General features: G+C 44.8%; 1 protein-coding gene and 1 non-coding gene across 3 annotated transcripts; one reads left to right on the forward strand and one right to left on the reverse strand.

The window, feature by feature from the left end:
• The first annotated feature begins 34 nt into the window (after positions 1 to 34).
• On the forward strand, positions 35 to 22,899 carry Cmc2 (C-X9-C motif containing 2). 2 transcript variants are annotated; one of them, XM_041650094.1, is made up of 5 exons: positions 35 to 154; positions 6,408 to 6,518; positions 17,345 to 17,416; positions 21,587 to 21,706; positions 22,748 to 22,899. In XM_041650094.1, exons 2-4 carry the CDS (start codon positions 6,438 to 6,440, stop codon positions 21,671 to 21,673), a joined length of 240 nt encoding a protein of 79 aa, XP_041506028.1. In that variant the 5' UTR covers positions 35 to 154; positions 6,408 to 6,437; the 3' UTR covers positions 21,674 to 21,706; positions 22,748 to 22,899. The 2 variants fall into 2 exon arrangements, with proteins under 2 accessions (XP_041506028.1, XP_041506027.1); XM_041650093.1 differs by lacking the exon at positions 22,748 to 22,899 and having other exon boundaries at positions 21,587 to 21,942.
• LOC121447694 lies at positions 3,070 to 3,176 on the reverse strand. Its single transcript, XR_005974224.1, has one exon. It is a non-coding gene; the product is annotated as a U6 spliceosomal RNA (small nuclear RNA).
• Positions 22,900 to 27,344: the final 4,445 nt, after the last annotated feature.

A 27,344-nucleotide genomic window follows, 5' to 3' on the forward strand; every position in this document is an offset into this window, starting at 1 on the left:
CCCCCTTAGCCTCGGACAGTGGCTCGATCCAGGCGAGGCGGTGCACGCCGGGCGGCGCAAGCGCGGAGAGGCGGGACAGGGCCGTCTACTCGGCGGAGCTGCGTGCTCTGAGTCCGTGACTTTTCTCAGTATTTCCCTTGGGGGCCGAGCTGCGGTGAGTGTCGGGCGGGCCTCAGCTTCGGGGCCTCTGGGAGCCTGCGGCGCGAAGACACGGCTCTTCGGGTTCCCACGCCGCGTTAGGCGGGATGCTGAGGCGGCTGGGGTGCACCCACGTTCTTGTCCTTGGACCTTTGCTGGGGACACTCGGTTAGTGAGCAGCGGCCGTGACCCTCTACGGAGTGTGACAGCTCGCGGCCGCTCTTGGCTTTGCGATCTGGAGCACACGTCTTATAGAGTGCGCTTCCCCTGTCTCAGCACTTTTGGAGATACGTGACACTCGTCTAGGGATCTGCCTGCAGAAACGGGCATCTGGTAGTGTGCGTTTTAGCTGCCCTGAAAGTTCTTGTACAGAAAAGTCAGTTAGTTAACTGGCTGGTGATGAGGGTATCCACAAGGATCTCCACCGTACACTGGGCAAGGAAAGTTACGTTTTGTGTCCGTTTTATAGGCTTCGAGGACCATTGTGATTGTGTTTTCACAATAGATGTACGTAGAGTCGAAATATTAGAAACCTCTGCTAAAACTTTGCGAAATTACACACACACACACACACACACACACACACACACACACACACACAACAAGCTTGGTATGGTGGCTCGTGCCTTAATCCCAGTACTGGGGAGGTGGAGGCAGGGGTCAGGGTCAGGAGTTCAGCGCCATCCTCAGGTACATAGGGAGTTAGAGCCAGGCTGGACTACGTGAGACTGTGTCAGTAACTAAACCCACTTTAAATGTCTACAACTTTGCATCGGCAAAAGGGATTCGCTTGTAACTTCCGTTCTGTCTTTTACATTTAACCCTTTGTATTGGTTTGGTTGAGCAAAGTCAAAATGAGCTTCTTTTCATCCTTTTCAGTAGTAATATCAACATTCAGCAAACATTTATTGGACATTTCACTATATACACTTACTAGACTTCTCCCTCACAAGCTTCTGTTCAATTATGAGTGTGAGGACTGATTATCATCATCATCATCATCATCATCATCATCATCATTATTTCTCTCAAGTTCCCTTGACTTGGCAGAATGCTTACCTGCCACCCTGGTGCTGGTAACATTGTTCCGGAAGGATGCAGAGGCAGCCTATTTCTTGAGAAGCAGTTTGATGGGATTCAAGGTAGTAGGCAATGTGACTGTTATGACAGTCTGTGGGGAGCAGGTTTTGGCTCTAAGAACAAAGGTTTGGCTGAGTGAATACTTTCATATCAGGGCTTCCCTCTGTGGGGAAAGTATCCAGTTACCCTTGCGGGGGGGTGGGGGGGGAGTTCAGTTTTATACCCTGCTAGGATACTATAGAAGGTAGAAATGCCATGGTTTCAAAGGATTTCTACAGAATTGAGAGTGACTTATCCAAAAGACAGGTTTTCCCGTAGCTCTGCAAAAACGGCTAGTCCAAGGGGATGTGGACATATACACTTCCCGTGGATTAGTCCAGTAGATGTCTGCTGTGCATTTATAATACTTGTGGGCTCACCACTCATGCATACACGCATATGCATTTTGCAAACATGAAAAGAATGTGAAAACAGAAAACATAATCCTTCAAAAAAGTAGTAGCCACCCCAGTATACTTTAGTGCATTGGTATTTTCTCTACACTGTGCAACTCTGGGGCTGGGACTGGTTCACACTGCGCAGCACCATGAGACAAGACGACATTGGTCTGTATATTGCTAGTTTATGAAAAGCTTCAGGTCAGAACAGCAGGTTCCCAATGTGTGTCATCTTTCCACGAATTGAAGTCGAGGAATTATAAGGTGGGCCATCAAAAGTTGGAGACCATGTGTCTGCTTTGCTAATTAGAAAAGCTGTTTCTGAACATCTTAAATTTGCATTTGAACCGTGAAGGAACAAATTTGAGGACTGCTTGATCAGAATGTGCAAAAATATTTTGACAAGTACATTTTTGAAACAAAACATTCAAATCATTTTCTAGGTGGCAAATCCGTGTACTTGCAGAAAAAAATAAGTGAGATGAAAAGAAGATTAACTCCTTCTACATTCTGTTACATTACTATACATGATAGCTTCTGGTGATTAACACCATAACATAAGCTGATGACTTATATTGATGAACTATGTCTAACTTCACACTTCTGAGGCATATCATTTGTGTCATTAAGACGACATGCAGTCAGTGCAGAGCAAAGAAAATCTGAACTTGGCTGTGTTTCTGTTTTCCATTTCAAATCCTTAGCTGGGTGGGACTGCTTGATTTGTGGTCTTTAGCTGTGCTGTGTATGTGTGTTTAGTAGCTACTGAATTGAACAGTGAGCAGATAAAATTGCAACTTAAGATAGTGGCTATGCTTTAGTACTTGGGAATTATTTATTTAGGTTTTCTTTTGTATTTGTTGGGAATGAGGTGGGCAGTTTGAGAATTTCAGATACGCACACACAAACATTTCTCAGATTTTTTTATATAAAAATTTTTGTGTAAAATGTGCATACCATAAAATTTGCCCTTTGTAAGCGAATTTAGTGATATTAGTAAGTTTGTAAAATTGTGCAGCCATTACCAGGACTCCATTTTAGAACATTTTCATTGCTCTAAGGCAGTGGTTCTCGACTTTCCTAATTCTGTGACCCTTTAGTACAGTCCCTCATGTTGTGGTGACCCCCAACTATAAAATTATCTCATGCTACATCATAGCTGTAATTTCGCTACTGTTATGAATCAAAATATAAATATCTGATGTGCAGGATATCTGATAGGTGGCTCCAAAGGGGTTGCGACCCACAGGTTGAGAACCGCTGCTCTAAGAGATTTGTTTATGTCCATTTACAAATTAACCCTCATTTTCATCTTTAGTCCCGTACAACCAGTGGCTTGATTTTTGTTTCTGTGAACATGAATGTAACCTTTTGTAAATATTGTCAAAAATAGAGACATGTCTTTTTTTTTTTTTTAAATATGGAACGCTTCACGAATTTGCATGTCATCCTTGCGCAGGGGCCATGCTAATCTTCTCTGTGTCGTTCCAATTTTAGTATATGTGCTGCCGAAGCGAGCACTAGAGACATGTCTTAACGTGCGGACTAAGTATTTCAGGCAGTGCCATTGTGCTGTGTTTTCTCTTTTCTTTCTTTCCTTCATTTTTTTTTTTTGAGACAGGAATATTTTCTTCTGCCTATCCCCAACTTCATCCATGTTGCAGTATGTAGTTCATTTCCTTTTAAGGCTTACTGGTATTCCACTGTGTGTGGCCAAGGTAGCACTTTGCTGTTTGTTTGCTTGTTTTGGTGTTGGGAATGACCTGCTGTGCATGTGGGTGTCTTGCTGTCTCTTTTAGATGCTGCCTGCAGTTCTTTGGGGGTATTTCTAGGAGCGGAATTGCTACCTTGTGTAGTAATTCTGTTTTCATTTTCCCCTTTTTGAAAACAAAATCTATTTTCTATGTATGAGGGATTTCCCCACACAATATATGTGCAGGGCTGGTAGAGGTCAGAAGAGGGCGTTGGAACCCCAGAACTAGAGTTAGACACTGGTGAGCTGCCTTGTGCTGCCCATCACTGATGAAGCTGGTCCATTTCATTCCCTTTTTGAGACAGTCTTGCTATGTAGGCTAGGCTGTCCTGAGATTTGCTGTGTAGCCTAGGCTGTCCTGAGATTTGCTGTGTAGCCTAGGCTGTCCTGAGATTTGCCGTGTAGCCTAGGCTGTCCTGAGATTTGCTGTGTAGCCTAGGCTGTCCTGAGATTTGCTGTGTAGCCTAGGCTGTCCTGAGATTTGCTGTGTAGCCTAGGCTGTCCTGAGATTTGCTGTGTAGCCTAGGCTGTCCTGAGATTTGCTGTGTAGCCTTGGCTGCCCTGAGATTTGCTGTGTAGCCTAGGCTGTCCTGAGATTTGCTGTGTAGCCTAGGCTGTCCTGAGATTTGCTGTGTAGCCTAGGCTGTCCTGAGATTTGCCCTGTAGCCTAGGCTGTCCTGAGATTTGTTGTGTAGCCTAGGCTGTCCTGAGATTTGCTGTGTAGCCTAGGCTGTCCTGAGATTTGCTGTGTAGCCTAGGCTGTCCTGAGATTTGCCGTGTAGCCTAGGCTGTCCTGAGATTTGCTGTGTAGCCTAGGCTGTCCTGAGATTTGCTGTGTAGCCTAGGCTGTCCTGAGATTTACTTTGCAACTGTGTCAGATTGACCTCAAGCTTGTTTCTCCTGCCTCTGCCTCTGAGAGCTGAGATTGCAGGTGTGGGTCCCTATGAAATGTTTTGAGTGTTTAGATGACTCTTACGGTGGCCACACCATTTTATGTCACACCAGCAGTGTACAAGGGTCACAGTCTCACCAGTCTCTTTACAGCCTCCCCAGCCCTTGTTATTTTCCTTTACTTAAAAAAAAAACCCATTTATTATTATTATGTGTGTGTGTGTGTGTGTTACACACACCATGTACATGCATGTGCCCTTGGAGGACAGAAGAGAGGGTGTTGGATTCCTCGGAGCTCTGGTTACAGGGGTTTGTGAGCTGCCTGTTGTGGGCTGGGAATGGGACTTGAGTTCTGTACGACAACAAAGTTCATATCTCTTACCTATTGAGCCGTCTCTCAGCACCCCTTCCTGTTTGTTTTTTTCCCCTCAGCTTTCTTTTTGTATGTTTGGTTGGTTGGTTTGAGAGAGACAGTTTCTCTGTGTAGCCATGGTTGTCCTGGAATTCTCTTCATAGACCAGACTGGTTTGGAACTCAGAGAGCCACCTGCCTCTGCTTCTTAAGTGCTGGGATTAAAGGCGTGCGCCACCATACCTGATAACAACAGCTTGCCTGCCTGCCTGCTTTCCTTCCTTCCTTCCTTCCTTCCTTCCTTCCCTCCCTCCCTCCCTCCCTTCCTTTTTAATTTTTCAAGACAAGATTTTTTTGTGTAGCCCTGGCTGTCTTGGAACTCACCCTGTAGACCAGGCTGGCCTCCAACTCACAGGGATCTGCCTGCCTCGGCCTTCTGTGTGCTGGCCTAAAGGTTGTGTGCCACCACACCCGGCTGACAGTGGCTTTCTTAATAGATCTGGGGTAGTTCTGATTTTTTTTTTTGAGAGAGAGCTTTTAAGATTAAAACAATTAAATGGTTCTTTGGTCATGTTCTGAGTTAGAAAGTATAGTTAAAAAATAGGGTAACACTATATAACTATAGCAGACATTTTAAAACCATATATTTTCTTAATCTTGGTTGCTAATTTTCTCTTTTGTGGTTGACCCATTAAACTAATCCCTGGGATCTTCAATTTTTGTTTTCGGTGCAGTGATTACTTTTGTGCACAGCTCTGAAATTTGAAAACCACTTATTGTTGAAGGAGCTGCGGGCCTCTTCCCACAGCCCGGCTTCTAGCCGTCTGGCTAGCTTATGCCCCGAAATAACAACACACAAACTGTATTCTTTTAAGCACTGCTTGGCCCATTTCTATTAATGTGTGTAGCACCCCAAGGTGCGCTTACCAGGAAGATTTTAGCCTACGTCCATCCTGGGTCAGAGCTTCATCGCATCTGCCCCAGAAAGGAGAGCTATCGAGTCTGAGTTCACTTCCTCTTCCTCCCAGCATTCTGTTCTGTTTACTCCACCCATGTTCTAACCTATAAAATGGGCCAAGGCAGTTTCTTTATTAGCCAATGACCTTCCTCCATCAACTTATTGTCTCACTTCATCATTTAGCTAGGTTTTCTCAGCCAGATGTTAAAAAGCAGTCCGAGTTAATTCACACTAATGTGAGACTGACTTACGGCCCTTTATAACTCTCAGAGGAGCATAAGGTTTAAAAGAAGTAATAACCAATTCTCCTAGTTGCTAAACTTTCACCTGAATAAGATGCGTCATAACCGGTTCCTGGCGTGTGAGCAAAGTTTTTAAAGTCCAGCTGTTGATGTAGGCAAGTGTTCCCAAGGGAGGGACTGCTCTTCCTCCTCGGGACCTGCAGGCTCTAAACCTGGGGAACATGCTGGCTGTTCCGTCACTGCAGGCTCTAAACCTGAGGAACATGCTGGCTGTTCCGTCACTGCAGGCTCTAAACCTGGGGAACATGCTGGCTGTTCCGTCACTGCGGGCTCTAAACCTGGGGAACATGCTGGCTGTTCCGTCACTGCAGGCTCTAAACCTGGGGAACATGCTGGCTGTTTCGTCACTGTAAAGGAGCTGAGGCTCGCGTTGAACGCTTGGCTCCAGCTACACACTTGGTTCATGGTTGACACTTGATTATCATAAAGGTCATTGCCAGCTCTCATTGAAAATGCAAGTATATTCATGCATACTCAAGGAATTCTTGTGTTCACAGGTCGCCCTGCATTTATTCGTCCTCCTAAAGATGCATCCTGACTTATCGCCACATTTGCACACCGAGGAATGCAACATCTTGATTAACTTGCTTAAGGAATGTCACAAAAATGTAAGGATTCAGAAGAGTGATTTTAACGCACAAGTGAAGTGTTTTCCCATGGCACAAAGGGACAGGGGCAGTGTATTATTAGTAACAGGAGTGAGCTGCTTGAAGCTTGTGTGTGTGGTTCCATGCTCTTTATTACTAGCAAGGTAGAGCCCGTGCAGTCCTATGCAGTCCTGTGCAGTAGTTGGAATGCATGTTCTTACAGGGAGAAGTGTCACGTCCCTACTGAAGGATGCTGGGACAGTTAGTGCACCTCCAATTCCTGACCGAAGGATGCTGGGTTGAATATTAGGTTCATTTTAATGGTTTTATGAATTATTAGTGTTTTTCTTTAACGATGTGCTTTTATTTATCTCATGATGATGTAAACTGTAGACTCAGATGAATAAGATTAGGACCCAAAGAATGATAATAAGTAATGCCTACAGTCTTTGCAGACAGATGTTTTATTGGGTCAAAGAATGTTGTTGATGACAACATACTTGGGTAAAGAGTTCACACAACATATATGTGGATCAAGAATTAGGCGCTCTTATGCTGGGAGGTGGTGGCGCACACCTTTAATCCCAGCACTCAGGAGGCAGAGAAGGGCGGATATCTGAGTTAGAGGCCATCCTGGTCTACAGAGTGAGTTCCAGGACAACTAGATATACACAGAGAAACCCTGTCTGAAAACAAACAAACAGCAAAGAAAGAATTAGGCACTCTACCTAACTGGAAAATGAACCAGTTAATGTAAGTGAAACACAACTTAAGGGTTTTAAAATCAAACTGTAAAATGTTATTTAAAAAGGAGCTGATTGTGCTGATGCAGTGCAGATCATTTCACTGCCGTGTATGGTAACGTGTAGGCAAGGACAGAAAAGGAGTGGGACTGACAAGGAGCCCGCGAGACTTCATAGGGTAACAGTTCTCTTGTCATTGAGGGTCCTTGTGCTGTAATACTGGACATGGGATGCCATCTTTTCTTCTGTGCTCTCTGCCCTAGTGAGTTAAGCGTCAGGGGTTTCAGTCCTTGCTTTTAAATACTGTTCGTTGGGCTGACAAGATAGCTCAGTAACAGCATTTGCTGCCAAGCCTGAAGACCTGCATTTGACCACAGAACTCCCGAAAGCTGAGCTTCGACAACCATGCGTGCACGTGCACATGACACATGACACATGCAAATGTCATTTAAAAAAGTTATTCTGCGTTACATGTTTGTTATTTGTTTATTAACATTTGGTCCCAGACTGCTATAAATTTGAATAGTTTTAAGCATTTGGTTCTGCTTTTTCTTTCTAAAACATTTCATACAGAAAAGGTAAAAAATCCAATTCTAGAACCAAAGATAATTAAAACTTATCATTGTCGGGACACATATAAATAGTAACATTTATAATCGTAAGTGTACAGTTTAATGAGTTTGGCCAGCCTTTGCCACCATGTTGCAGTCAGTACAACTGCAATCTAATACTCCTGCCAGTGCCCCGCAGTTTGCAGTGTGGTTCACACCAGCCCCTGGGGCTCAGCACTGCCTTTTCTGTTACTGTAGAGGGCTTTGCTGCTGTGGCGTTTACTAAATGTACCCTTATGTACCCTCGCCTTGTGCCTCTGTCCTGTTTGCTGTGCCGCTGCCTCGCAGGCTCCTGTTTCAGGGATTGGTGCACTGCTGTCTGACAGTCTGCAGCGTATCTCCATGCTGGTAGACACTGGCCTTCTTTGGAGCTGTCTGTTTTAAATAAAGCTGCTGTGAGCAGTTGTTTACGAGCAGTTGTTTACGAGCAGTCGTGTGGCGATCTTTTAATTTGTCTTGGATGAATGTGTAGAAATGGAATGACCAGATTGTGTGGTATCTATAAGAAACCGCAGACTCCTCTGCTGTGTGCTGTTTAACGTTCCCACCAGCACTGCGATAAGTGTTTTAATCTCAGCCAACTCATGAGGATGTAGTCATGTCTCCTTTTTGTTTTAAGAGTGTATTTCTCCAGCCGGGCGGTGGTGGCGCACGCCTTTAATCCCAGCACTCGGGAGGCAGAGGCAGGCGGATCTCTGTGAGTTCGAGGCCAGCCTGGTCTATAAGAGCTAGTTCCAGGACAGGAACCAAAAGCTACGGAGAAACCCTGTCTCGAAAAATCAAAAAAAAAAAAAAAAAAAGAGTGTATTTCTCCAATGGCTAATGATTTTAAGATTATTTTTCCTGTTCATTTTGACCACTTATACTATCTTTCCCTTATATTTAAAAATTTGAGTTGTCTAAATTTTTTTTTAATGATTTGGCATCTAAGTCTTAATGTTATTTCCTTCCATTCTGGTATTTCCAGTCTTTTCTTTTAGGGTGGGGTCTTACCATGTAGACCAGGCTGACCTTGGATTCATAGGGATTCACCTGCCTCTGCCTCCCGAGTGCTGGGATTAAAAGTGTGCACCATCACCCCGTCTTCGTTTTCTAACTGTTTTTCTTTTTTTCAAGACAGGGTTTCTCTGTAGCTTTGGAACCTGCCCTAACTCTCTCTGTAGACCAGGCTGGCCTCGACTCACAGAGATCTGCCTGTCTCTGCCTCCCGAGTACTGAGGCATGTACGACCACTGTCTGCCCTGTTTTCATTTTCTTAAAGGGGCATTTCAAAGAGAAACTTAAAAAAAAATTGGTAAGGTCATATTTACTTTTTTATAGTTTGCCTTTTTTTTTTCTTTCTTTTTTTTTTAAAAGGCTGTCCTAAGGATCTTTTTGTGTTCCCTGCGGTCACAAAGATTTTCCTGTTTTTACTAGAGTCATGTGGTTCTGCTTTTATATGTAGGTCTCTGGTAGATGAAGTTTAGTTTCAAGTTTGGTATAAGGTGTGATTTTTGAAGTTTGTTGTTTTGCTGATAGATACCTAGTTGCCTTAATACCACTAGAGACACTGTCACCCCCACCCCCCCCATTTGTCTTCAAAAATCACCTGACTATGCTGGAATAAGTGTGTCTCTGGCTTTTTGTCTGCCCACTCATTCTTACATCTGGTGTCTGTCTCTCTCTTTTTTAAAATTGTTTCTCTTTGCCATCTTTTTTAAAGGGCTGAGGCTGTAGCTCCACGTGCTGGGAGTTCAGTCCTCAGCACTGTGGAAGTGGCAGCACTGGCGCCCATCTGTGATCATGGCCTCCAGAGCAGTGCTCTCGGCCTCCCCAGTGCTGCCTTCAGTACGGTCCCTCATGCTGTGCTGACCCCAGCCATAAAGTATTTCAGTGCTGCTTCATAACTGTGATATTGCTGCTGTTACGAATTGTAATGTAAATATCAGATGTTCAGCCCTTGTGGGGTTGCAACTCACAGGCTGAGAATCACTAATTCAAAAGCAGTGGAGGCAGGAAGATCAGAAGTTCAGTCATTCTCCCAACATAATAAGTTCAGGACCAGCCTGAACTACATGAGAGATCCTCATACAATAAATAAACAAAATAACTGTCTTAGGGTTTGCTGTTGCTGTGAAGAGACCCTATGACCCTGGCAACTCTCATGTTTAATTGCAGGGGCTGGCTTGCGGTTTCAGAGGTTCAGTCCATTATCATTATGGTGCAGAGTATGGCGGCAGGTAGACGTGATTCTGGAGCTGAGAGTCCTACATCTTGCAGGCAACAGCTTGAGCAAAAGAGAACTCAAAGAGACCCCCAAAGTGACACACTTTGTCCAACACGGCCACACCTCCCAATAATATTTCAAACCATCAATAATTTTCTCAATTTTTGAAAATATTGTTTTGTGTGTGTGTGTGTGTGTATGTGTGCATGTGTGCATGCATGTGTGTGTGTGCACATGTGTAGAAGCAGCCGACAACTTGAAGGAGTTGGTCCTTTTCTTTCATTTTGGTCTGAGGTAGGATCTCTCTCATTTCTGCCATTGTGTTTTGTGAGTGAGCTCTGGCTATGGTGTCTCTGTCTCCCACGTTACCCTAGTGGTACTGGGATTACAGACTCAGCTTTTTATATGGTTTTTTGGCACTAAACTTATATTGTCAGTTTTATGAGGCATGCCCTTTTTTCTGCTGAGCTCTTTGGGTATATTTCACACAGCCTTGAATGCTGTTTGCCTTATATTATCTCTAACCCATAATCCAGCTGGGATTGTCCTTTCCTTTTAGGGAGAGAGTCTCACTGTGTAGGCCTGCCTAGACTGAAGCTCAACCACGTCTTTTTAAAAAGTTGTTTTTGGCAATTCTAGAACCTTTTTCTTTCCTTCTTTTGGTTTTTCAAGACAGGGTTTCTCTGTGTAACAGTCCTACGTGTCTTGGAACTCACTTTGGAGACCAGGCTGACCCTTGAACTCACAGAGATCCACCTGCCTCTGCCTCTGCCTCTGGAATGCTAGGATTAAAGGCCTGCACCACCACCACCTTCCTGCTTAGAACCTTTTCCCTTCCTTAGAAGTTTTAGAATTAGCCTATCACGTTAACACTGTTTTAGTAAGTGTTTTTCATTTGCTGCTGAACACTTGGGTTTGCGGGTTTTTAGCTTTTTTCTTTTTTGGCAGGATTGAAATCTGCTGGGTAGGTGTGTTGAGAGTTTTTAGGACATGTCTGGAGTAGCTAAATTAAGTGTGATCCTAGTATTCTACTATACTAATAGATTCTCTACTGCCTGGGTGTTCGTCTTGTAAGAACTCCATGGATTCTTAGCTGCTTTCAGCCTTTGGTTCTGTGTAGTTCTTTGTACTTACTGCAGCCTTGTGATGTGCCAGCTGATAGGTGTGGCAGCTCCCTGTGGTCCCCTCCCTCGCTGACAAAGCCAACTACCCAGAGCTGCTCCTCAGCTCCCCCAGGGCAGTGTTCTCTATCCAGCTGTGTGACTGGAAGCCAGGCAAACGCAGGGCTCATCTTGATGCCATAGACCTGCGCCATCTTAAAATGATTTTCTCCTGTGTTCTGCCCAGGCTGGTTATGTTAGAAAACCAGTTTCCCCCATTTACTCACAGAATTGGAGGATTTCAAATGGATTTTTTAAAAAAAAAAATCTTTTTTAAAGATTTTATGTATATGGTGCTCTATTTGCAGATACACCTGCATTCCAGAAAAGGGCATCAGACCCCATTATAAGTAGCTATGAGCCAACATGTCATTGCTGGGAACTGAACTCAGGACCTCTGGAAGAGCTGCCAATGCTCTCAACCTCTGAGCTGTCTCTCCAGCCCCTCAAATGGATTTTTTAATAGATGACACTGGAACAATTACATAGTCGAGTGAAAAAGTTAAAACTAGATTTTCATACTAGCCCTATGAATCTGTTCTAGTGGGTCAGGGATTTAAATGTCAAAAATAATCCCACAGACTCTAAGACAACACTGGTGTGTAACCGTGTGTGGGGAAAGACTGCCTTGCCAGCCATTAGTCTAGAGCCTCTCTATCAAGTTGTTTCTAGCTGGATGTGTTGGCACATACCTTTATCCCAGAACTCAGGTAGAGGCAAACCAAAAACAAACAAACAAATAAAATTGCTCTTTTTTTCCTTTCCATGGTTCTTTGAAAGGAAGTCATGGTGCACATTTAAAGACTAGTGGATTAATTTCTCCCTCCCTAATGGTGCAGTATGTGTGTAGTTATTTATTCTTTAAAATCTGTGTTATAGACTTGTCCTGCTTATTTACCGCTATGATTGTGGACTCACGCATACGAGGGTAACATAGTACAGTTTTGTTGCCCAGGCTGTTTTCTTCGTTTGGGCACCAGGAGTCTTTGTTTCAGTGTGCTGTGCACAGTGGTTAAAATAAAGAGAGGCTAGTGGTAGCCTGGGCCCTTACTCAGGTAGAATATGATGTGCTCAAGAGTCGGAGATCAGGAGTTCAAGGCCAGCCCCAGTTACACCTTTAGCTGTGCTCGGTGACGCATACCTTTAATCCCTGTACTCAGAGATGTGCCATGAGTAGAACCAGATAATTATAACTTTATTCCAGATGAGTCACACCAAAGGAAAGGATGACTGACGTCAAATAATTTGAACATAGGCTGAGGATGGAGGTGCTGTTGGTTAGAGTGTGATGGCCGTGGCCAACAGTTCAAGAAGTGCCTTCCGCCTGTTCTGTGTACCCCAGAGCTGAGCAGTAAGAGACTGCTCTCAGAGTGGCACCACACTCCGGCAGCGTCACTGGAGCCTAGCGATCCCTCGTGCTCACAGTAGAACTAAGCCACCGGCTTTGCATCTGATGTGAGCGGGACGGGCCGTATGTGTGCTTTGATAGGATTTGTGCTAAAGCTGCAAGTTTCTGCCTTTTCCTGCACTCTTTGAGGATGCTGGGTTATGTACCACACATTGCCTCTGTAATCTAATTGATAGGATGGTAGACCAAGTTGTTTAGCTGCTGGCCCCAATATGTGTGGCTGTTTTAATCTTTCTGTGTTACGAGGCCATCACTCTGGATGTCCCTTTCCATGCAGGGATGCTGCAGTGTTCTGTAGTCCTCTTGAAGTCCAGGGCTCCTTCATCTCCGCAGAGCATGCCTTGCTGTGCTTTCATCATTTCCCCGTGTTTTGTGGTTTTTCTGTGGTCTTTGCTGCCGCATGTCATTTCCGTGGCTGTCAGTATCTACAAGCTGCCTCTGATCTACTGGGCTGTTTTGCCTGTGTTTGTCACCAAGACTCAAATCATCTACATTTAGAATACAGAATGCAGAGCAGCTGCTTTCTCAAAGCCACCTGCAAGCCCTTAATGTTATTTTTTTCTGATTTATAAAGGCAATATTTAAGTAATACATGTCTTTGTAGACAGTATGAAAAGCCCAAGAAAGCATCAAGGAAACAGAAGCTACCATTCCTTTGCCACCCAGAAATAAAGTCACTACGAATAGGCTTTACCGCGGGGGGGGGGGGGGGGAGGGGGCATTTTCTTATCTCTGTATTTCCCCCCTTTTGCACGGAGTCTTCCTATTAACATTTTTAAAGACTCCCGTTTTTCCCTTGCTGAGAACACAAGCACATAAACCTTTCAGTAATCCCAGGCTTCAGAGCAGACTGGAAGGACTGTTTGCTTTCTCCTCTTTCAGCTGGTTGTCTGCTCCTTGGGAGGATGCTGAGCCAACTGAAGCCATTGGCTAGAGCATGGTTAAACTCCGTAGACATCTTCCGCCACCTCACTGCTTCAGGCTAGCATTTGATCTCTTCTGCAACCTGTCTCTTCCCTGGTTTTACTTAGTCTTGACTACGCTTCATCTCCTTGGCAGTCTTGCCTCTACCTTAAGACTGTTTCTCAGCTATGTGTCCGGAGAAATTCTTCTGTGATTTTGGCAACTGAAATCTCTAGCTCAAACTTTTTTTTTTCTTTTTCTGAATTCTGTTTACCTCTATGTTAACTCCATGAATTAGCTGTTCCACAAACAAACTCAGCTTGTCCAGACAGACTCAGCTCTTTTTAAACTGTCCCCCCTTTTCTGTCTTGTGCTTCTACTTGTCAAAGCCAGAGACCAGTGTCATCTCTGATTCCATCTGCCCCACTTCTCCCCAGCCTCTGGAGATGTCTGCTGTCACTCTTGTGAAGGGAGAGAGTGAGCAGAACAGATAAGTACTTGGGTTATTGGGGAAGTTTTCAAGTATTTAAAGTTATTGTCATTACTATTGTTTTTTTGTTTGTTTGTTTTGAGACAGGGTTTCTCTGTGTACAGCCCTGGCTGTCCTGGAACTCACTTTCTAGACCTGGCTGGCCTCAGACTCAGAGATCAGTCTGCCGTTGCCTTCTGAGTGCTGGGACTAAAGGCGTGTGCCACCACTGTGCAGCTTCAAGTGTTTAAATTCATATCAAAATTGTATGTCTGTTTTGTTGAGTTCGTTGACAGTTTCATACATGTATACAGTGTTTTCTATTTATCCCCTCCCTCCTCCTCTCATCTCCTCCACCTCTGCCCTCTCTCCTCCGCTCCCCCACATTCACAGTTTTTTTTGTTTTGTTTTATCACCACTGCTTTTAACCAGAACCACCCATGTGCATCTCCTGATGACAGATTCTTGGCCCCCCCAGGTGCCCCTCTACTACAGCAGTGCTGTATGGAAACGGCTCGCTCTGTCTTCCCCCTGCCCTGCTGATTCCCCAGCGCCCGGTCCACTGCTCTCTGTGTATGCAAGGTGCACAGATCCCACTCACCAGTTACTCCGGTGGGTTGGTTTCTAGAATGCACATCCAGTACTAGCAGGTTCAAGGCGGCTTCCGTGCACAGGTGTTTTTTACCAGTTCCCCCTCGGTGTTCGGCTGACATTTTCCACTTCACAAAGTGTGATTCTCATCTGGGCTTAGCTAGCGTGGAGGTGAAAGGACAAAAGTTAGCTTTTATCTTAGGTTTTAAAATAAGATGTGTGTCTGTGGGGCAGCTGGAGAGATGCCCAGCTGGTGAATGCTAACTGCAAGCGTGAGGGCGTGGCTCTGAGGCAAGCACGCGTGGAAAAGCTGGTCGCAGCCGTGTGGGCTCCCCGGGGCTTGCTAGCCAGCCAGCGTAGGCCAATTGGACAACTCCAGGTTCAGGAGAGACCTGACTCTAAAAATGGGGTGGGAAGAGATTGAAGAAAACACCAGCATTAACCGCTGGCCTCCACACACGATGGAATCGAGGTCACATATGTACATGCATTGGGGTGGGGAGGTGTATTGTGTGTACACACTCCTGTGGGGTGCTGTAGACACTAAGCACTCTGCTGTGATTTCTAGGAGTGTCAGCTGTAGTTCTTATTAGAAAGGTGAAAATGTCCCTGTTTATTGTTTGTCACAGAACTCATTTAGGGAAAACACAGGAAGTGTTTGTTCTAAAAAGGCCGTTAGGTGACAGAGAGGAAATCCTGGACTGACTTAAGGGCTTATTGGAACAGCTCTGACAGTTTATGCAGCGTCAACCTGAGAAGTGATTCTGTGATGGTGAAGGAGGAACAAGAAATAGCACAAGGCAACAGCACCAGGCATCGCTTCCTAATTATGTGTTGTCTGGTTCCCACGCAAGTCATAATTAGGGGGAGAAGGAAAACCTTGCTCATTACAGGCACAAGTTCACCGTTTATAGCAGATCATTATTGCAGATCACTGTGCTGCTGCCCCGCCTTAAACATTGTCGCATGCAAACAACCCTGACTTCACTAGAGCCCAGGGTCTTGGCGCCAGCTTGGCATCTGCCATGCAGCATTCACAGTTCTGGCAACAGGGTTTGAAACCTAGATGAGATTTTTAGTTTTGCGCTTCCAACAAAGCAGACTTTGAACTTTAGACAGATTTAAAAACATTTTTTTGAGGTTTATTTATTCTTATTTTATGTGTATGGGTGTTTTGCCTATATGTGCATTTGTGCACCATATGCATGTATTATCCACGGAGGCCAGAAGAGGGCGTCAGATCCACTGGAGTTGGAGTTATGACCCCTTGTACGCCTTAGAACAGACCAGGGTAAGAGTAGGGACTGAGCCATCGCTCCAGCCCCAACACAGGTTTTTCTTATAAGCTAGTGGCTTATTTATGTGGTCTGTACAGGTCATCTAATGATGCAGTATGTGTCTGATGTATTTTGATGATTACTTTTGGGATAGAGGCACATAAGAAAGTGGCTTCAGCAGCAAACATTTTAATAACATTTTAAAAGTTTTAAAGTCTCTCTCTCTCTCTCTCTCTCATACACACACACACACACACACACACACACACACATACTGCATACGTGCATGAGTGCTGGTGCCCATAGAGACCGGAAGAGAGCTTGGGATCCCCTGAAACTGGAATTATACTCATTGTGAGTTTTGGGAATTGGATTTGAATCCTCTACAAGAGCAGCAAGCACTCTTAACCAGACTTATCTCTTCAGCCCCTTAAGTCACTTTTGTGGATCAATGTTTGCTAGTGAAGTAAGTCTTTGCCTATGTCGCTGAAGCCATATCCCTCTAATAGGGACGGGGTGGTGCGTGCTAATTAAGGAGATGGTTTAGATCATTAAACCCTTTACTTATTAAAAAAAGATTTATTATGTATATGGTGTTTTGCCTGCATGTATGCCTGCACGCCAGAAGAGGGCACCAGATCCCATTGTAGATGGTCCTGAGCTACCTTGTGGTTGTTGGGAATTGAACTCAGGACCTCTGGAAGAGTAGTCAGTGCACTTAACCTCTGAGCCATCTCTCCAGCCCATCATTTTAAGTTTTTAATGATGTTTTGTGTGTTTTTCTATAAGAGAACATGCATATGGCTATCTTTGGAGGCCAGAGGCATTAGATTTCTCTGGAGATGAAGTTGCAGGTTGCTGTGAGCTGCTTGTTGTTGGTGATAGGAGCTGAACTTGGGTCCTGGGAGAGTACCAAGTGCCCTTAACCGCTGAACCGTCTCTCCTGCACTGTGATTAAAACTTTTCCATTCTTTTATGCTATGTAAGATTTTAATGGGGTAGGAGGCTTCCTTGTTTTTTAAACTAAGAAAAGTGTGTGTGTGTGTGTATGTGTGTGTGTGTGCACGTACATGAGTGTCTGATGTCTTTATCACTTTGCCCTGTTTTGAGACAAGATCTCTCACTAACCTGGAGCTCATGGACTCAGCTAGGTGGCTGACCAGGGAGTCCCCAGGATCTCCTTGTCCCCTCCTTCCTGGGCTGCTGACTTCTCTGTCCGTGCTGTGGGTGTAACTCACGTCTCTATGCTTACAAGCATTCCACCCACCAAGTCATCTCATCGTTCACGTTTGTCTTTGCTTCTGTCCGGCAAGCATTTGTTCCTGCCATGGAGGGAGGGCAGGGTAGGCCTCCTAATTGCTTAATACCAGAGCCACGTGTGGCAGACCTCATTACTATAGCAGCATCTGTTTATGTTCTGTGTTTCAGAGACATTAGTATATTATGAGATGAAATATCTTACCCCTTTCTCCCCTTTAGCACAACATTCTGAAATTTTTTGGTCATTGCAACGATCTTGATCGGGAAATGAGAAAGTGCTTGAAGAATGAGGTAAGAACTGTGCCCAGAGTTAAATAGCATAACATTTTTGAATGTTATGTTGTTTCCATTATTAAATTTTCCATAATTTTAGTCTCTCAGAAAATCAACTTTATTTGTATGACATTCTCTTTAAAACCTAGAGGCCTGAATTCTGCTTTGGGGACAGCTTTAGAACATCACTCCTTGTCTTAGTTTGGTTTTTTTGTTTGTTTTGTTTTTCAAGACAGGGTTTTTCTTTGGTGTCTGTCCTGAAACTAGCTCTTGTAGACCAGGCTGGCCTTGGAACTCACAGAGATCTGCCTGCTTCTGCCTCCTGAGGTCTGGGATTTAAGGCGTGTGCCACCACTGCCCTGCTTAGTTTGGTTTCTGTTGCTATGAAGAGACACTGCTGTGGAATGCTTTTGTACATTGTAAAGATTTGTCATTCATATTTGTTTAAAAAAATGCTAATTGCCAGGCGGTGGTGGCGCATGCCTTTAATCCCAGCACTCGGGAGGCAGAGGCAGGCGGATCTCTGGGAGTTCGAGGCCAGCCTGGTCTACAAGAGCTAGTTCCAGGACAGGTTCCAAAACTACAGAGAAACCCTGTCTCGAAAAACCAAAAAAAAAAAAAAAATGCTGATTGGCCAGTAGCCAGGCAGGAAGTATAGGTGGAAAAACCAGTCTAAGTGAATTCTGGGAAGAGGAAATCATCAGCCAGATGCAGAGCAAGCAAGATGAGAATGCCTCACCAAGAAAAGGTACCAAGCCATGTGGCTAAAGATAGTCCAGAATTATGGGTTATTTTAAGTTGTAAGAGCTAGTTAATAATAAACCTGAGCTAGACCAAAGAGTGTATAATTAATATAAGCCTTTGAGACTGGACAGTGTGTGTGTGTGTGTGTGTGTGTGTGTGTTGGTGGAGGTTTTGTCCTGCTGAGTCCCGCAATAATCACACAGAAACTATATTTGCAGTACAGTTTGGACAATAGCTTAAGCATATTTCTGGCTAACTTGTATCTTAACCCATTTCTATTATTCTGTGTATTGCCACATAGCTGTGGCTTACTGACAAGGTTCCAGTGGGCTCCTGCATGCAGCTACATGGCTTCTCATTGACTCCACCTTCTTTCTTTCAGCATTCAGTTTAGTTTTCCTGCCTGGCTGTACTCTGCCCTATCACAGGCCAAAGAAGCTTATTTATTAACCAATAAAAACAACACATATACAGGAGGATTTCTCACAGCATTTCCCCTTTTCTGTCTAAATTAAAAGGAAGGTTTTAACTTTAACATAGTAAAATTACATATAATAAAACAGGTATTGAGCAAGAATTACAGTTACAATATTTATATCTACTTTATCTTTTATCATAACTAAGGAAAACCATAACTATTTTTCAACTCCATCAAAGACTCCAGAAGGATATAATATTACCTAAGTAAACAGGAAGTGCATTGTAAGCAACTCCAAAACTCTAGAATTGACAGAGACATTTTGCTGCTTGGACAGTTACCCAAAGTTCTTACGTAACGTTGAGGGCATCCATCTTCAGCCTACAGGCTCATAGTATCTGGCAGGGCTGTTACACAGAGAAACCTTGTCTTCAAAAATAAACAGCAACAACAATAAAAAAGTGACTGTCCTGCTATCCCTCCATATTTGGAACTTTTTTTAAAGAAGTATGTTTATGTGTTTGGATATTTGCACATGCATGCAGGTGCCCTCAGAGGTTAGAGATGTTGGATCCCTGGAGCTGTAGGTTAAAGTGGTTGTGAGCTACTTGACATGGGTGCTGCGAACTGCAATTGGGTCCTCTGTAAGAGCTGCACAGGCTCCACACCAGGGAGCCATCTTCAACCCCAGTGTGTTGGGTATCTCATGCCCCTTTCAAAGCATCTGCCTGTTTCTGCCTCTTTGCTGCCTTTTCCTTTGTTGTTACTGCATCTGCATATCCTCTGTTCCTGTGCCTGCGTTGTGTGGTTAACATCCTCTTTATTCTGTTTTTTTTGATGATGTCTTGGGAGTGACTTTGCATTTACCCTTCCCCCCTTTTTGTTCAAGGGCCATCTTGACTTTCTACATTAGGATAGACTTATTAACTACATTAGTATGACTTTTACTTCAGTGTGCTCCTTTTAGTGGCCTGCTGTGTCATCACCTTCTGAACTCTTACCCTTAGACTTCTCTCCTAGTCGCTGCAGACAGTCCAGGGTCAGATCGTTTTTCCTAGAGCACATGTCTGTCTATGTTCTAGAATAGTGTTTCATATTGTTTTCTCCTAAATAGTCCTTTTGTTCTGTTTTGTTTTTGAGGCAGGGTCTCATAGAGCCCACGCTGCCTTGGCCTCCTGCACCTACAAGATTGCTTGAAGAGCCTATGTATCTGTCCTCCATCTCTTCTTCCCTGGTTTGATTTGGTTTGGTTTGGATTGGTTTGCTTTGCTTTGCTTTGTTTTTTTGAGACAGGGTTTCTCTTTGTAGCTTTGGAGCCTGTCCTGGAACTTGCTCTATAGACCAGGCTGGCCTCGAACTTACAGAGAAGCCTTTTGATGAAGGAAACAGTTTGGAAATTTGTTATTCAAGGGCTGAGAACATGGCTTATTGGGTGAGGGTGTTTGTGGTCAAGTGGACCACCTAAGTTCCATCCCTGGGACATGCATGGTGGAAGGAGAGAATGAACTAAAAGCTGTCCTCTGGCTTCCACCCTTGAACTATGACATCTGTGCACTCACACACAGAAACAGATGCAAAATAAATGCCTTTTTTTTTCTGAGATAGTATTCCATTATGTAGTTCTGGCTGTTTTAGAATTTAGTTCAGGCTGGCCTCATATTCACAGAGATTCACCTGCTTCTGCCTCCCAAGTGCTGGGATTAAAGGCATGTACCATTATGTCTGGCAATAAATGTAATTTTTAAAAACTGCCATTCAAAAGAATTTATACAATTCTTTAATCAAAATCTTTAGTAATTTGATTGAAACTTCTTAATGGTTGTTGTTTGCCCCAGACAAGTAGAGGAGTTTAAAAGTTGAAAATCTTCATATTTTTCTTCTCGGGACTGGGGGAGGAATTCAATCAAGTCCTTGCTTAGATGTTACTAAGTCCTCTATTTTTGTGTCCTTTCTTTCCATGTCTCTGGCTCTTAAAAGATGTTCCATTGTTGAGATGTGCTCATGTTTTAATTCATTTTCTTTCTTTACCCTTCCTCAGGGAAGAATAATTAATTTATTTTTTTAAAATCTGTCAATATCTATCAATAGCATATAAACACGTGTATTAAAGCATTCTGTTCTGAATGTAGGTTAATAAGCATTTGAGAAAATCAAAGTGCTCTTTCAGTGAGTAGCTGTATACTCTGTTCCCCATAACCTACTATGGCTGCTGGCCACATGTCCAGACAGGCACAGCAGTTGCGGACCTCCGAGGTGAATGATGCATTTAGAGCAGGCCAGTTGTTACTCTTCTTTAGCCCACTGGAGGATCCAGTGTGGTGACAGTTGATGATGGAGAAATCCTGGAATGTTATCCTGCTGTAAATGACCTGGGAATCACTGGGAGGCTGTGACTGTCAGGAGCTGCTTGCTCTTCCTGATGTTTAGAGAAACGTGTCAGAAATAGGCTCCCTCCCTGCTGTCTGCCAGTCATTGGCTGGAGAACCGTGTTGTTCAAGTCTAGTTCTGAATTTTTAATAAAGAGCGCTGCGGTTACAGTGCTGTTTTGTAGGCATCAGAAGAAAAAGGCCACACCCTGTAAACACTTGGAGAAAACAGTAACATGTGGGCTAAAGAAGAGGGAAAGGAGGTCATTATTGGCCGCCAGTCACTTGAAGATTAAAGAAGGCAGGATAATGGCAGGCGGGGGGAGTTTACAGGAAAATACAGGTTCACCATGACAACTCTGGATCAGTAGAACCGCCCAGCATCAGAACAGGCTGCTCTCAAGGTAGTGACCCCAGTACTTAGAGGAGCTTCTGGGGCCAGGGGCAGAATGCATCTGTCCAAAATACCCTTGACTTCTTTGGGAGGAGCTTGATGCCGTGGCTGTCCGTGCTGCTGTTGGCAAGTCTGTGTTGGTCCAGGGATCACTGCCTCTCATCTCTGGTCAGTGAATGAACGACCCGAGTCTTGTCGATAAAAACGTTCATTATTTTGTGTAACTGAGGGTGGTGTGACCGGTGCCTCTTCTCTCCCCTTTCCAGTATTCAGAGAAGAGGACCAGGAGCCGGGAGCACGGTGCTGCCATGCGGGCGAGGCTTTCCAGCCCTCCAGAGGAAGCTGGAAAATAGGTTCGCCGGATGCCTCGACTGCGAGACCTGAAGGTGGCTGGGAGCTGGGAAAAATCCTTTCTTTTGGTCTCTATGGCCCTTTGAATGAAAGGTGACCCATGAAGAACTGAGCCATGGAGAAACACGAGAATATGGATTCTTAGTACTTGTTGAGCAAAAGCCTTTAGTCCATGGGCTGTACCTGCTTAGCAGTTTCCTCCGCTGCTGCTCTGAGTCTCCATCCACCTAGTGTCGCCTCACCTCCCACAATAAAGTATTCGGACAGCGTTGTCCTCCCTTTTCTTTAACCTTCTCAGGGCAAGAGAGAAAGTGACGCCGGTAGGCTCCTCTATTTGAGAACGTAGTGGTTGGAGATTAGGCGCTGAAGACAAAAGCTAGCATGGGAATTCTGGGGAAATTCCAACAGAGTTAATTATATGAAGTTCCCAATTTTATCTTTTTAAAGAGACACTTTCTGAAAGACCATATATTTCTAGTTAGCTGACCAATTATGGCTGGAAAATATTTGAAAAAGCTTGACCTATAGTGAGCATGTCCATGTTCCTTCCCACTTTCTAAATGATACAGCACAAGAACTGTTTATCATTAACGCCATGTCAGGCGCTAGGTAAGCTAGAGCTGGAGTGGCCACTCATGGAAGTGTGTAGGTTTTATGCAAATGCTTTGCCCTTAAGGGGTTTGAGCATCTGCAGATTTGAGCAGTGGAGGATCCTAGAAACAGTACTGCCCAAACCTTTGAAGTGATGATTGACACGGATAACACTGCATCCAGTTCAGGTCCCGTCAGACTCCACTTTCTCATTTGGTTAAATGTTCCCACCATGGGTACCAGTTGACTCCTGGGCTTTAGCTTTAGAACCTAAGGGCTCTCTGTGTGTTCACTCCTGGCTCCTACCACTGGTTTCTGAGACCTTCAGCAGTTTGGAACCCGGCAGCTTTAGCCACAGCTCCAGCAGGGCTTCTCAGGGCTACTCAGGATCCACAAGACAACACAGGCTATAAGCTTCTGCTTGTGCTTGGTGTGTAATGCTTGTATGAGACCTTGGTGTTTAATAAATGATTTTCCTATTGCAGGAGAAGCTGGACATTCAATTTGCAGGGTGGCCAATCAGGATAAAACAGAAGTGGGACGGAACCAGAATTCTTGAAGTCCCCCTATGAAAGCTGATATGGATATTTAGACATTTTGCTGGTAGAACCTTATAGCAAACCAATAAACTGTTAATCATAGTTACAATGACAAAAACCCCATGATTATTGAGGTGTTAAAGAAGCCATGCCAAGGGCGCTTGTGTCCAGTGTTCGTGGAGTCATTCCAGGAAAGCTTTTTGATGAGGGTGACCTTTGGCAAGCTAACTTGGGGTACTGTCACTGTACCAGCAGGGCATAGGTGACCTTTGGCAAGCTAACTTGGGGTACTGTCACTGTACCAGCAGGGCATAGGTGACCTTTGGCAAGCTAACTTGGGGTACTGTCACTGTACCAGCAGGGCATAGGTGACCTTTGGCAAGCTAACTTGGGGTACTGTCACTGTACCAGCAGGGCATCGGTATGACGGATGGTGGGGCTGATGATGGAAGAAGAGCCGCCTGGAATGCTCTGAAGTCTGCAGTACTGATTTTAGTGTGGTAGTGGGGAGAGTTGCCAAAATGAGCTGTTTTGGTTTGTATTTTAATGAGATTTTTCTGATTATAGTTTGGGCGAACAAAATCAATCCTTTTGTTCAGGGAAGCCAGAAAAGCAAAGGAGAGTCCAGTTGTACTCACCAAATCAGCTTGCCCTGCTCCCAGTGTCTTTGCTGATTTACTGGGCAATAGACCTCAGAGGAGTGCCAGTGATAGAACTAACAGAACTTGCTGCTAGCACTGACTGGAACCCTGCTCAGAGCCCCCGGGATGGCTGGGTTGCCCTGTGTTCCATCCTAAAAGGCTCCTTGGGCCTGTCATTTTGTTGAAGATTGAATAACCATCTGCTTCATGGGTTGAGGAAGGAAATGAGACCTGTGTGGGTTTGTGGCCCAGGAGCAGAGTTCAGGGTCTTGTCCTAGCCAACTCTTTATGATCACACCCCAGCTCCAGTTGAATCCTGGGTTGTCTCTTATTTTATTTTTTTATTTTTGTTTTCTGAGACAGGGTTTCTCTGTAGCTTTGGAGCCTGTCCTGGAACTAGCTCTTGTAGACCAGGCTGGTCTTGAACTCACAGAGATCTGCCTGCCTCTGCCTCCCGAGTGCTGGGATTAAAGGTGTGCCCCACCATCACCCAAGTTATTTTTCTATTTTTATTTATTTTTTGAGTTATGTATTTTCTCCGCTCCCCTTCCTTTCTCCCCACTCCCCTTCTACCCTTTCCCATGATCCCTACACTCAGGAGATCTTGTCTATTTTCCATGTAGATTAGATCCATGTATGTCTCTCTTAGGGTCCTCTTTGTTGTCTAGGTTCTCTGGGATTGTGAGTTGTAGGCTGGTTTTTCTTTGCTTTATTTCTAAAAGCCACTTATGAGTGAGTACATATGATATTTATCTTTCTGGGTCTGGGTTACCTCACTCAATATGATGTTTTCTAGCTCCATCCATTTGCCTGCAAATTTTAAGTTGTCGTCCCTTTTTTCCACTGTATAGTACTCCATTATGTAAATATACCACATTTTCATCCATTCTTTGGTCGAGGGGCATTTATGGTGTTTCCAGGTTCTGGCTATGACAAACAATGCTGCTATGAACATAGTTGAGCACGTGTTCTTGTGGTATGATGGGCTGTCTCTTAAGTTCACTAATTATGCCACTTCAGCCTCTAGTTCATCTCTAATATTGGTGGTTTTTTTTATGGTGCACATGCTTGTGTTTATGCATGTTCACTTATGTGTAGCTGTGTGTATGCATGTAGACACTAGAGGTTGACAGTCCAAAGTGCCTCAAGCCTGGGTGCTAAATTAGACAGAAGCAGGAGGGCTGGGCGGTAGTGACACCCACCTTTAATCCGAGCACTTGGGAGGCAGCGGCAGGCTGATCTCTGTGAGTTCAAGGCCAGTCTGGTCTACAAGAGCTAGTTCCAGGACAGTCAGAGCTACAGAGAAACCCTGTCTTGAACCCCCCCCCCCCCCCCCGTAAAAAAAAGAAGTAGGAGGCAGCTTGTGTGTGCCTTGCGCCCAGGGCCTTGCACAGGATAGGCAAGCCCTTTGCACTGAGTTCCATCTCCAGCTGAGGTAACATTCTTTTGATTTAATGGATTTTGTGCTCATGAGCACTTTAGTCAGGTTTCTGTTTGTTTTGTCTTGTTTCCCATGGGAGCTAGGCCTCGGCTTATTGTGCTGACATTTCTCACCCCTGCAGGAGCCACTTCACTAGTGGAATTTACCATACTGAGTAGTAAGTAGTATTGAGGTTCTGTGGAGGCGTGCAGTCCTGTACAGGACGATTCCCCTGCTCTAGTCTGGCCCACCTGCAGTCCTGTTTGGGAACTCCTTTCCTAGGGTAGCAAGCCATGGGTAAAGTCTTAGTCTTAGGAGATTCTAGTCATTCTCAGTCCCTGTAAAATATACACTCAGGGCTTTGGCAGCGTGAGCTGTGTCCATCTTACAGCTTGATGAGAACACACGAGCTGAGCAGCATGAACAAAGCAGAGTGAGACAAAGGGGAGGGGGGCAGGTCCGTGCTCCTGGGCCTCGGGAACCACAGCATGCAACACGGATATATTACTAAGTTGATCATGGTGTTCTGTCACACCAGTGGCAAAGTCATATTAACATATCTAATTACTCAAGCTTGTGTCAAGTGAAAAAACCAGCAAATACTCCAGTCTGGCCCGCTCTGCTGGCTCCTTGGCCCCAGGGATGGAAAGGCTGACTGTCCCCTCCACAATCATAACACCTCTGATTTACACCATGTCTTTAATCTGATTTTCTTCAACTCTCTGTAGATGGTGGAGGGATCTCCCTGCTACTCTTTCCAGAGCATACAAAAGTTTTGACTTTTTTTTTCTCTTGGTGCAAAGGAGCAGAAACCTCTTCTTTCTCATATTTGTAGAGTTGTGTCTTTGTCTTTGCTGGATGTGTAGGAGCTAGCCATGATAAGCTAAATAGAAACAGACCACCCAAAGGAAGTTCTTTACTTCCAACCACTATCACCAGCCAGTGTAGGACTGGGCCATTCATAAGTTTAATGGAAGCCCGAGTCTCAGTACTTAACCCTGAAGCAATCCCTGGTTGCAGGAAGGACCATAAACTTCCTGAGATTACCTGAGCACCACCCAAGAACAGACCATCCAAAGGAAATGCCTAAAGTTCCAACTACACTCACCAGGACACCCCTAGACAAATGTCAGCCAATCAGGGGTCCTGAACCTTAGAAATCCCTCACTGTAATCATTCAGCCACACAACATGGCTGACACTTCGGGGTCCAGGGTCACGCATGTGCGGACGAGCCCTCAGGCAGACGTGCCTAATGGCCCCGGGAATCTTAAAGGACCCCGAGTGACCTATGTGCAGCATGGTTGCATCATCTCCGTATGATGCAGCTGTGTGAGCCCTTGCACGCATATGTGAGCTCACTCATCTGCCTATGATGTAACCATGCCATCCCCCTGTGCGTATGCGGTAGGCAGTCCCTAAAAGTTGGAGGAACTGTCTTCAGCCCCCCCCCTCTTTTTCTTTCTCTTTTTCTCTGCACACTGGCTTCCCCAGGCCTGTACACGCCCATTCTAATAAACTAAGCGAGTTTGTTGCGTGTTCCGTGTTTCCTTCTCACGCCAGGTAATTTTACTCCCCCTCCCCCACCTTTACTACTATAAAAACCCAACTCTCTCTCTAAAAAAAAAAAGAAAAGAAATAAAAAACGGGGCTCTCCAATTTGTTGATTGCCTTGGCGGGTTACTTAGTCTAGGGGTTTGTAACCCACCTGGCAGTTCAGTTATTCCAGGGTCCCGGAGGGGCACTATCTGGAAGATATGAGCTGAGAGAGAGGAAGGAGGCCATGCTAGGTTTGTCAGAGCCTCCGTTTATTAGAGATGGGGTACAGCTTATATAGGGTAAGGAGTTGGGGGGTGGGTACAGGGGCCTGGGCTCTTGCCAGGTGGTTCACGTTGGTCACATGGTCCAGGAGGTTACCTTCGGTTAGGTCACCTAGGCCAGGAAGTCACGAGTTGACACACCTAGTTCTTTAGATAGTTTGGAATGTGGGATGGGTTCCGCTAACAGATAGCTCTCCATTAACAGCCAATTTGGGTGTGGGGTAGGCTCTGTCAATAGAACGATTCCTAACACAATTAGGGGTGTGGAATTCTCTGCAGACTCCCCTGGGTGATGGTTCCTATAATAATCCTAGGAGAAAATTGGCTCCTGACACCAATTATTATTCCAATACATTGGACATATGAAGAGACCAAGTTTGTATAAAATAAAGGCTCTTTGCTTTTACATATGGGACTCGGTCTCCTTGTTGGTTTTTGGGGGACTTTGCAGATCTGGGCATAACAGGTGCTGCAGGTAAGTGACAGACAGGGAGGTGGTGTGAGTAGGGTCTCATGACTGCAAGTGCAGCCTAAGTTAGCTTCCGAGGCTCAGCTTTCCTTCTGTGGGAACTGGGGAGGGATTTTGTCTGCAGGATGCTGAGCAGGGGAATAGATACATATTTCAATTCCTCCCGCCTTCGGCTCTTAAGGTAAAGTCTCTTG

The sequence above is a fragment of the Microtus oregoni genome, unplaced genomic scaffold (genome assembly GCF_018167655.1).
Source record: "Microtus oregoni isolate MIOR12 unplaced genomic scaffold, Mior012 000004F_ref0000308, whole genome shotgun sequence".
Lineage (NCBI taxonomy): Eukaryota > Metazoa > Chordata > Mammalia > Rodentia > Cricetidae > Microtus > Microtus oregoni.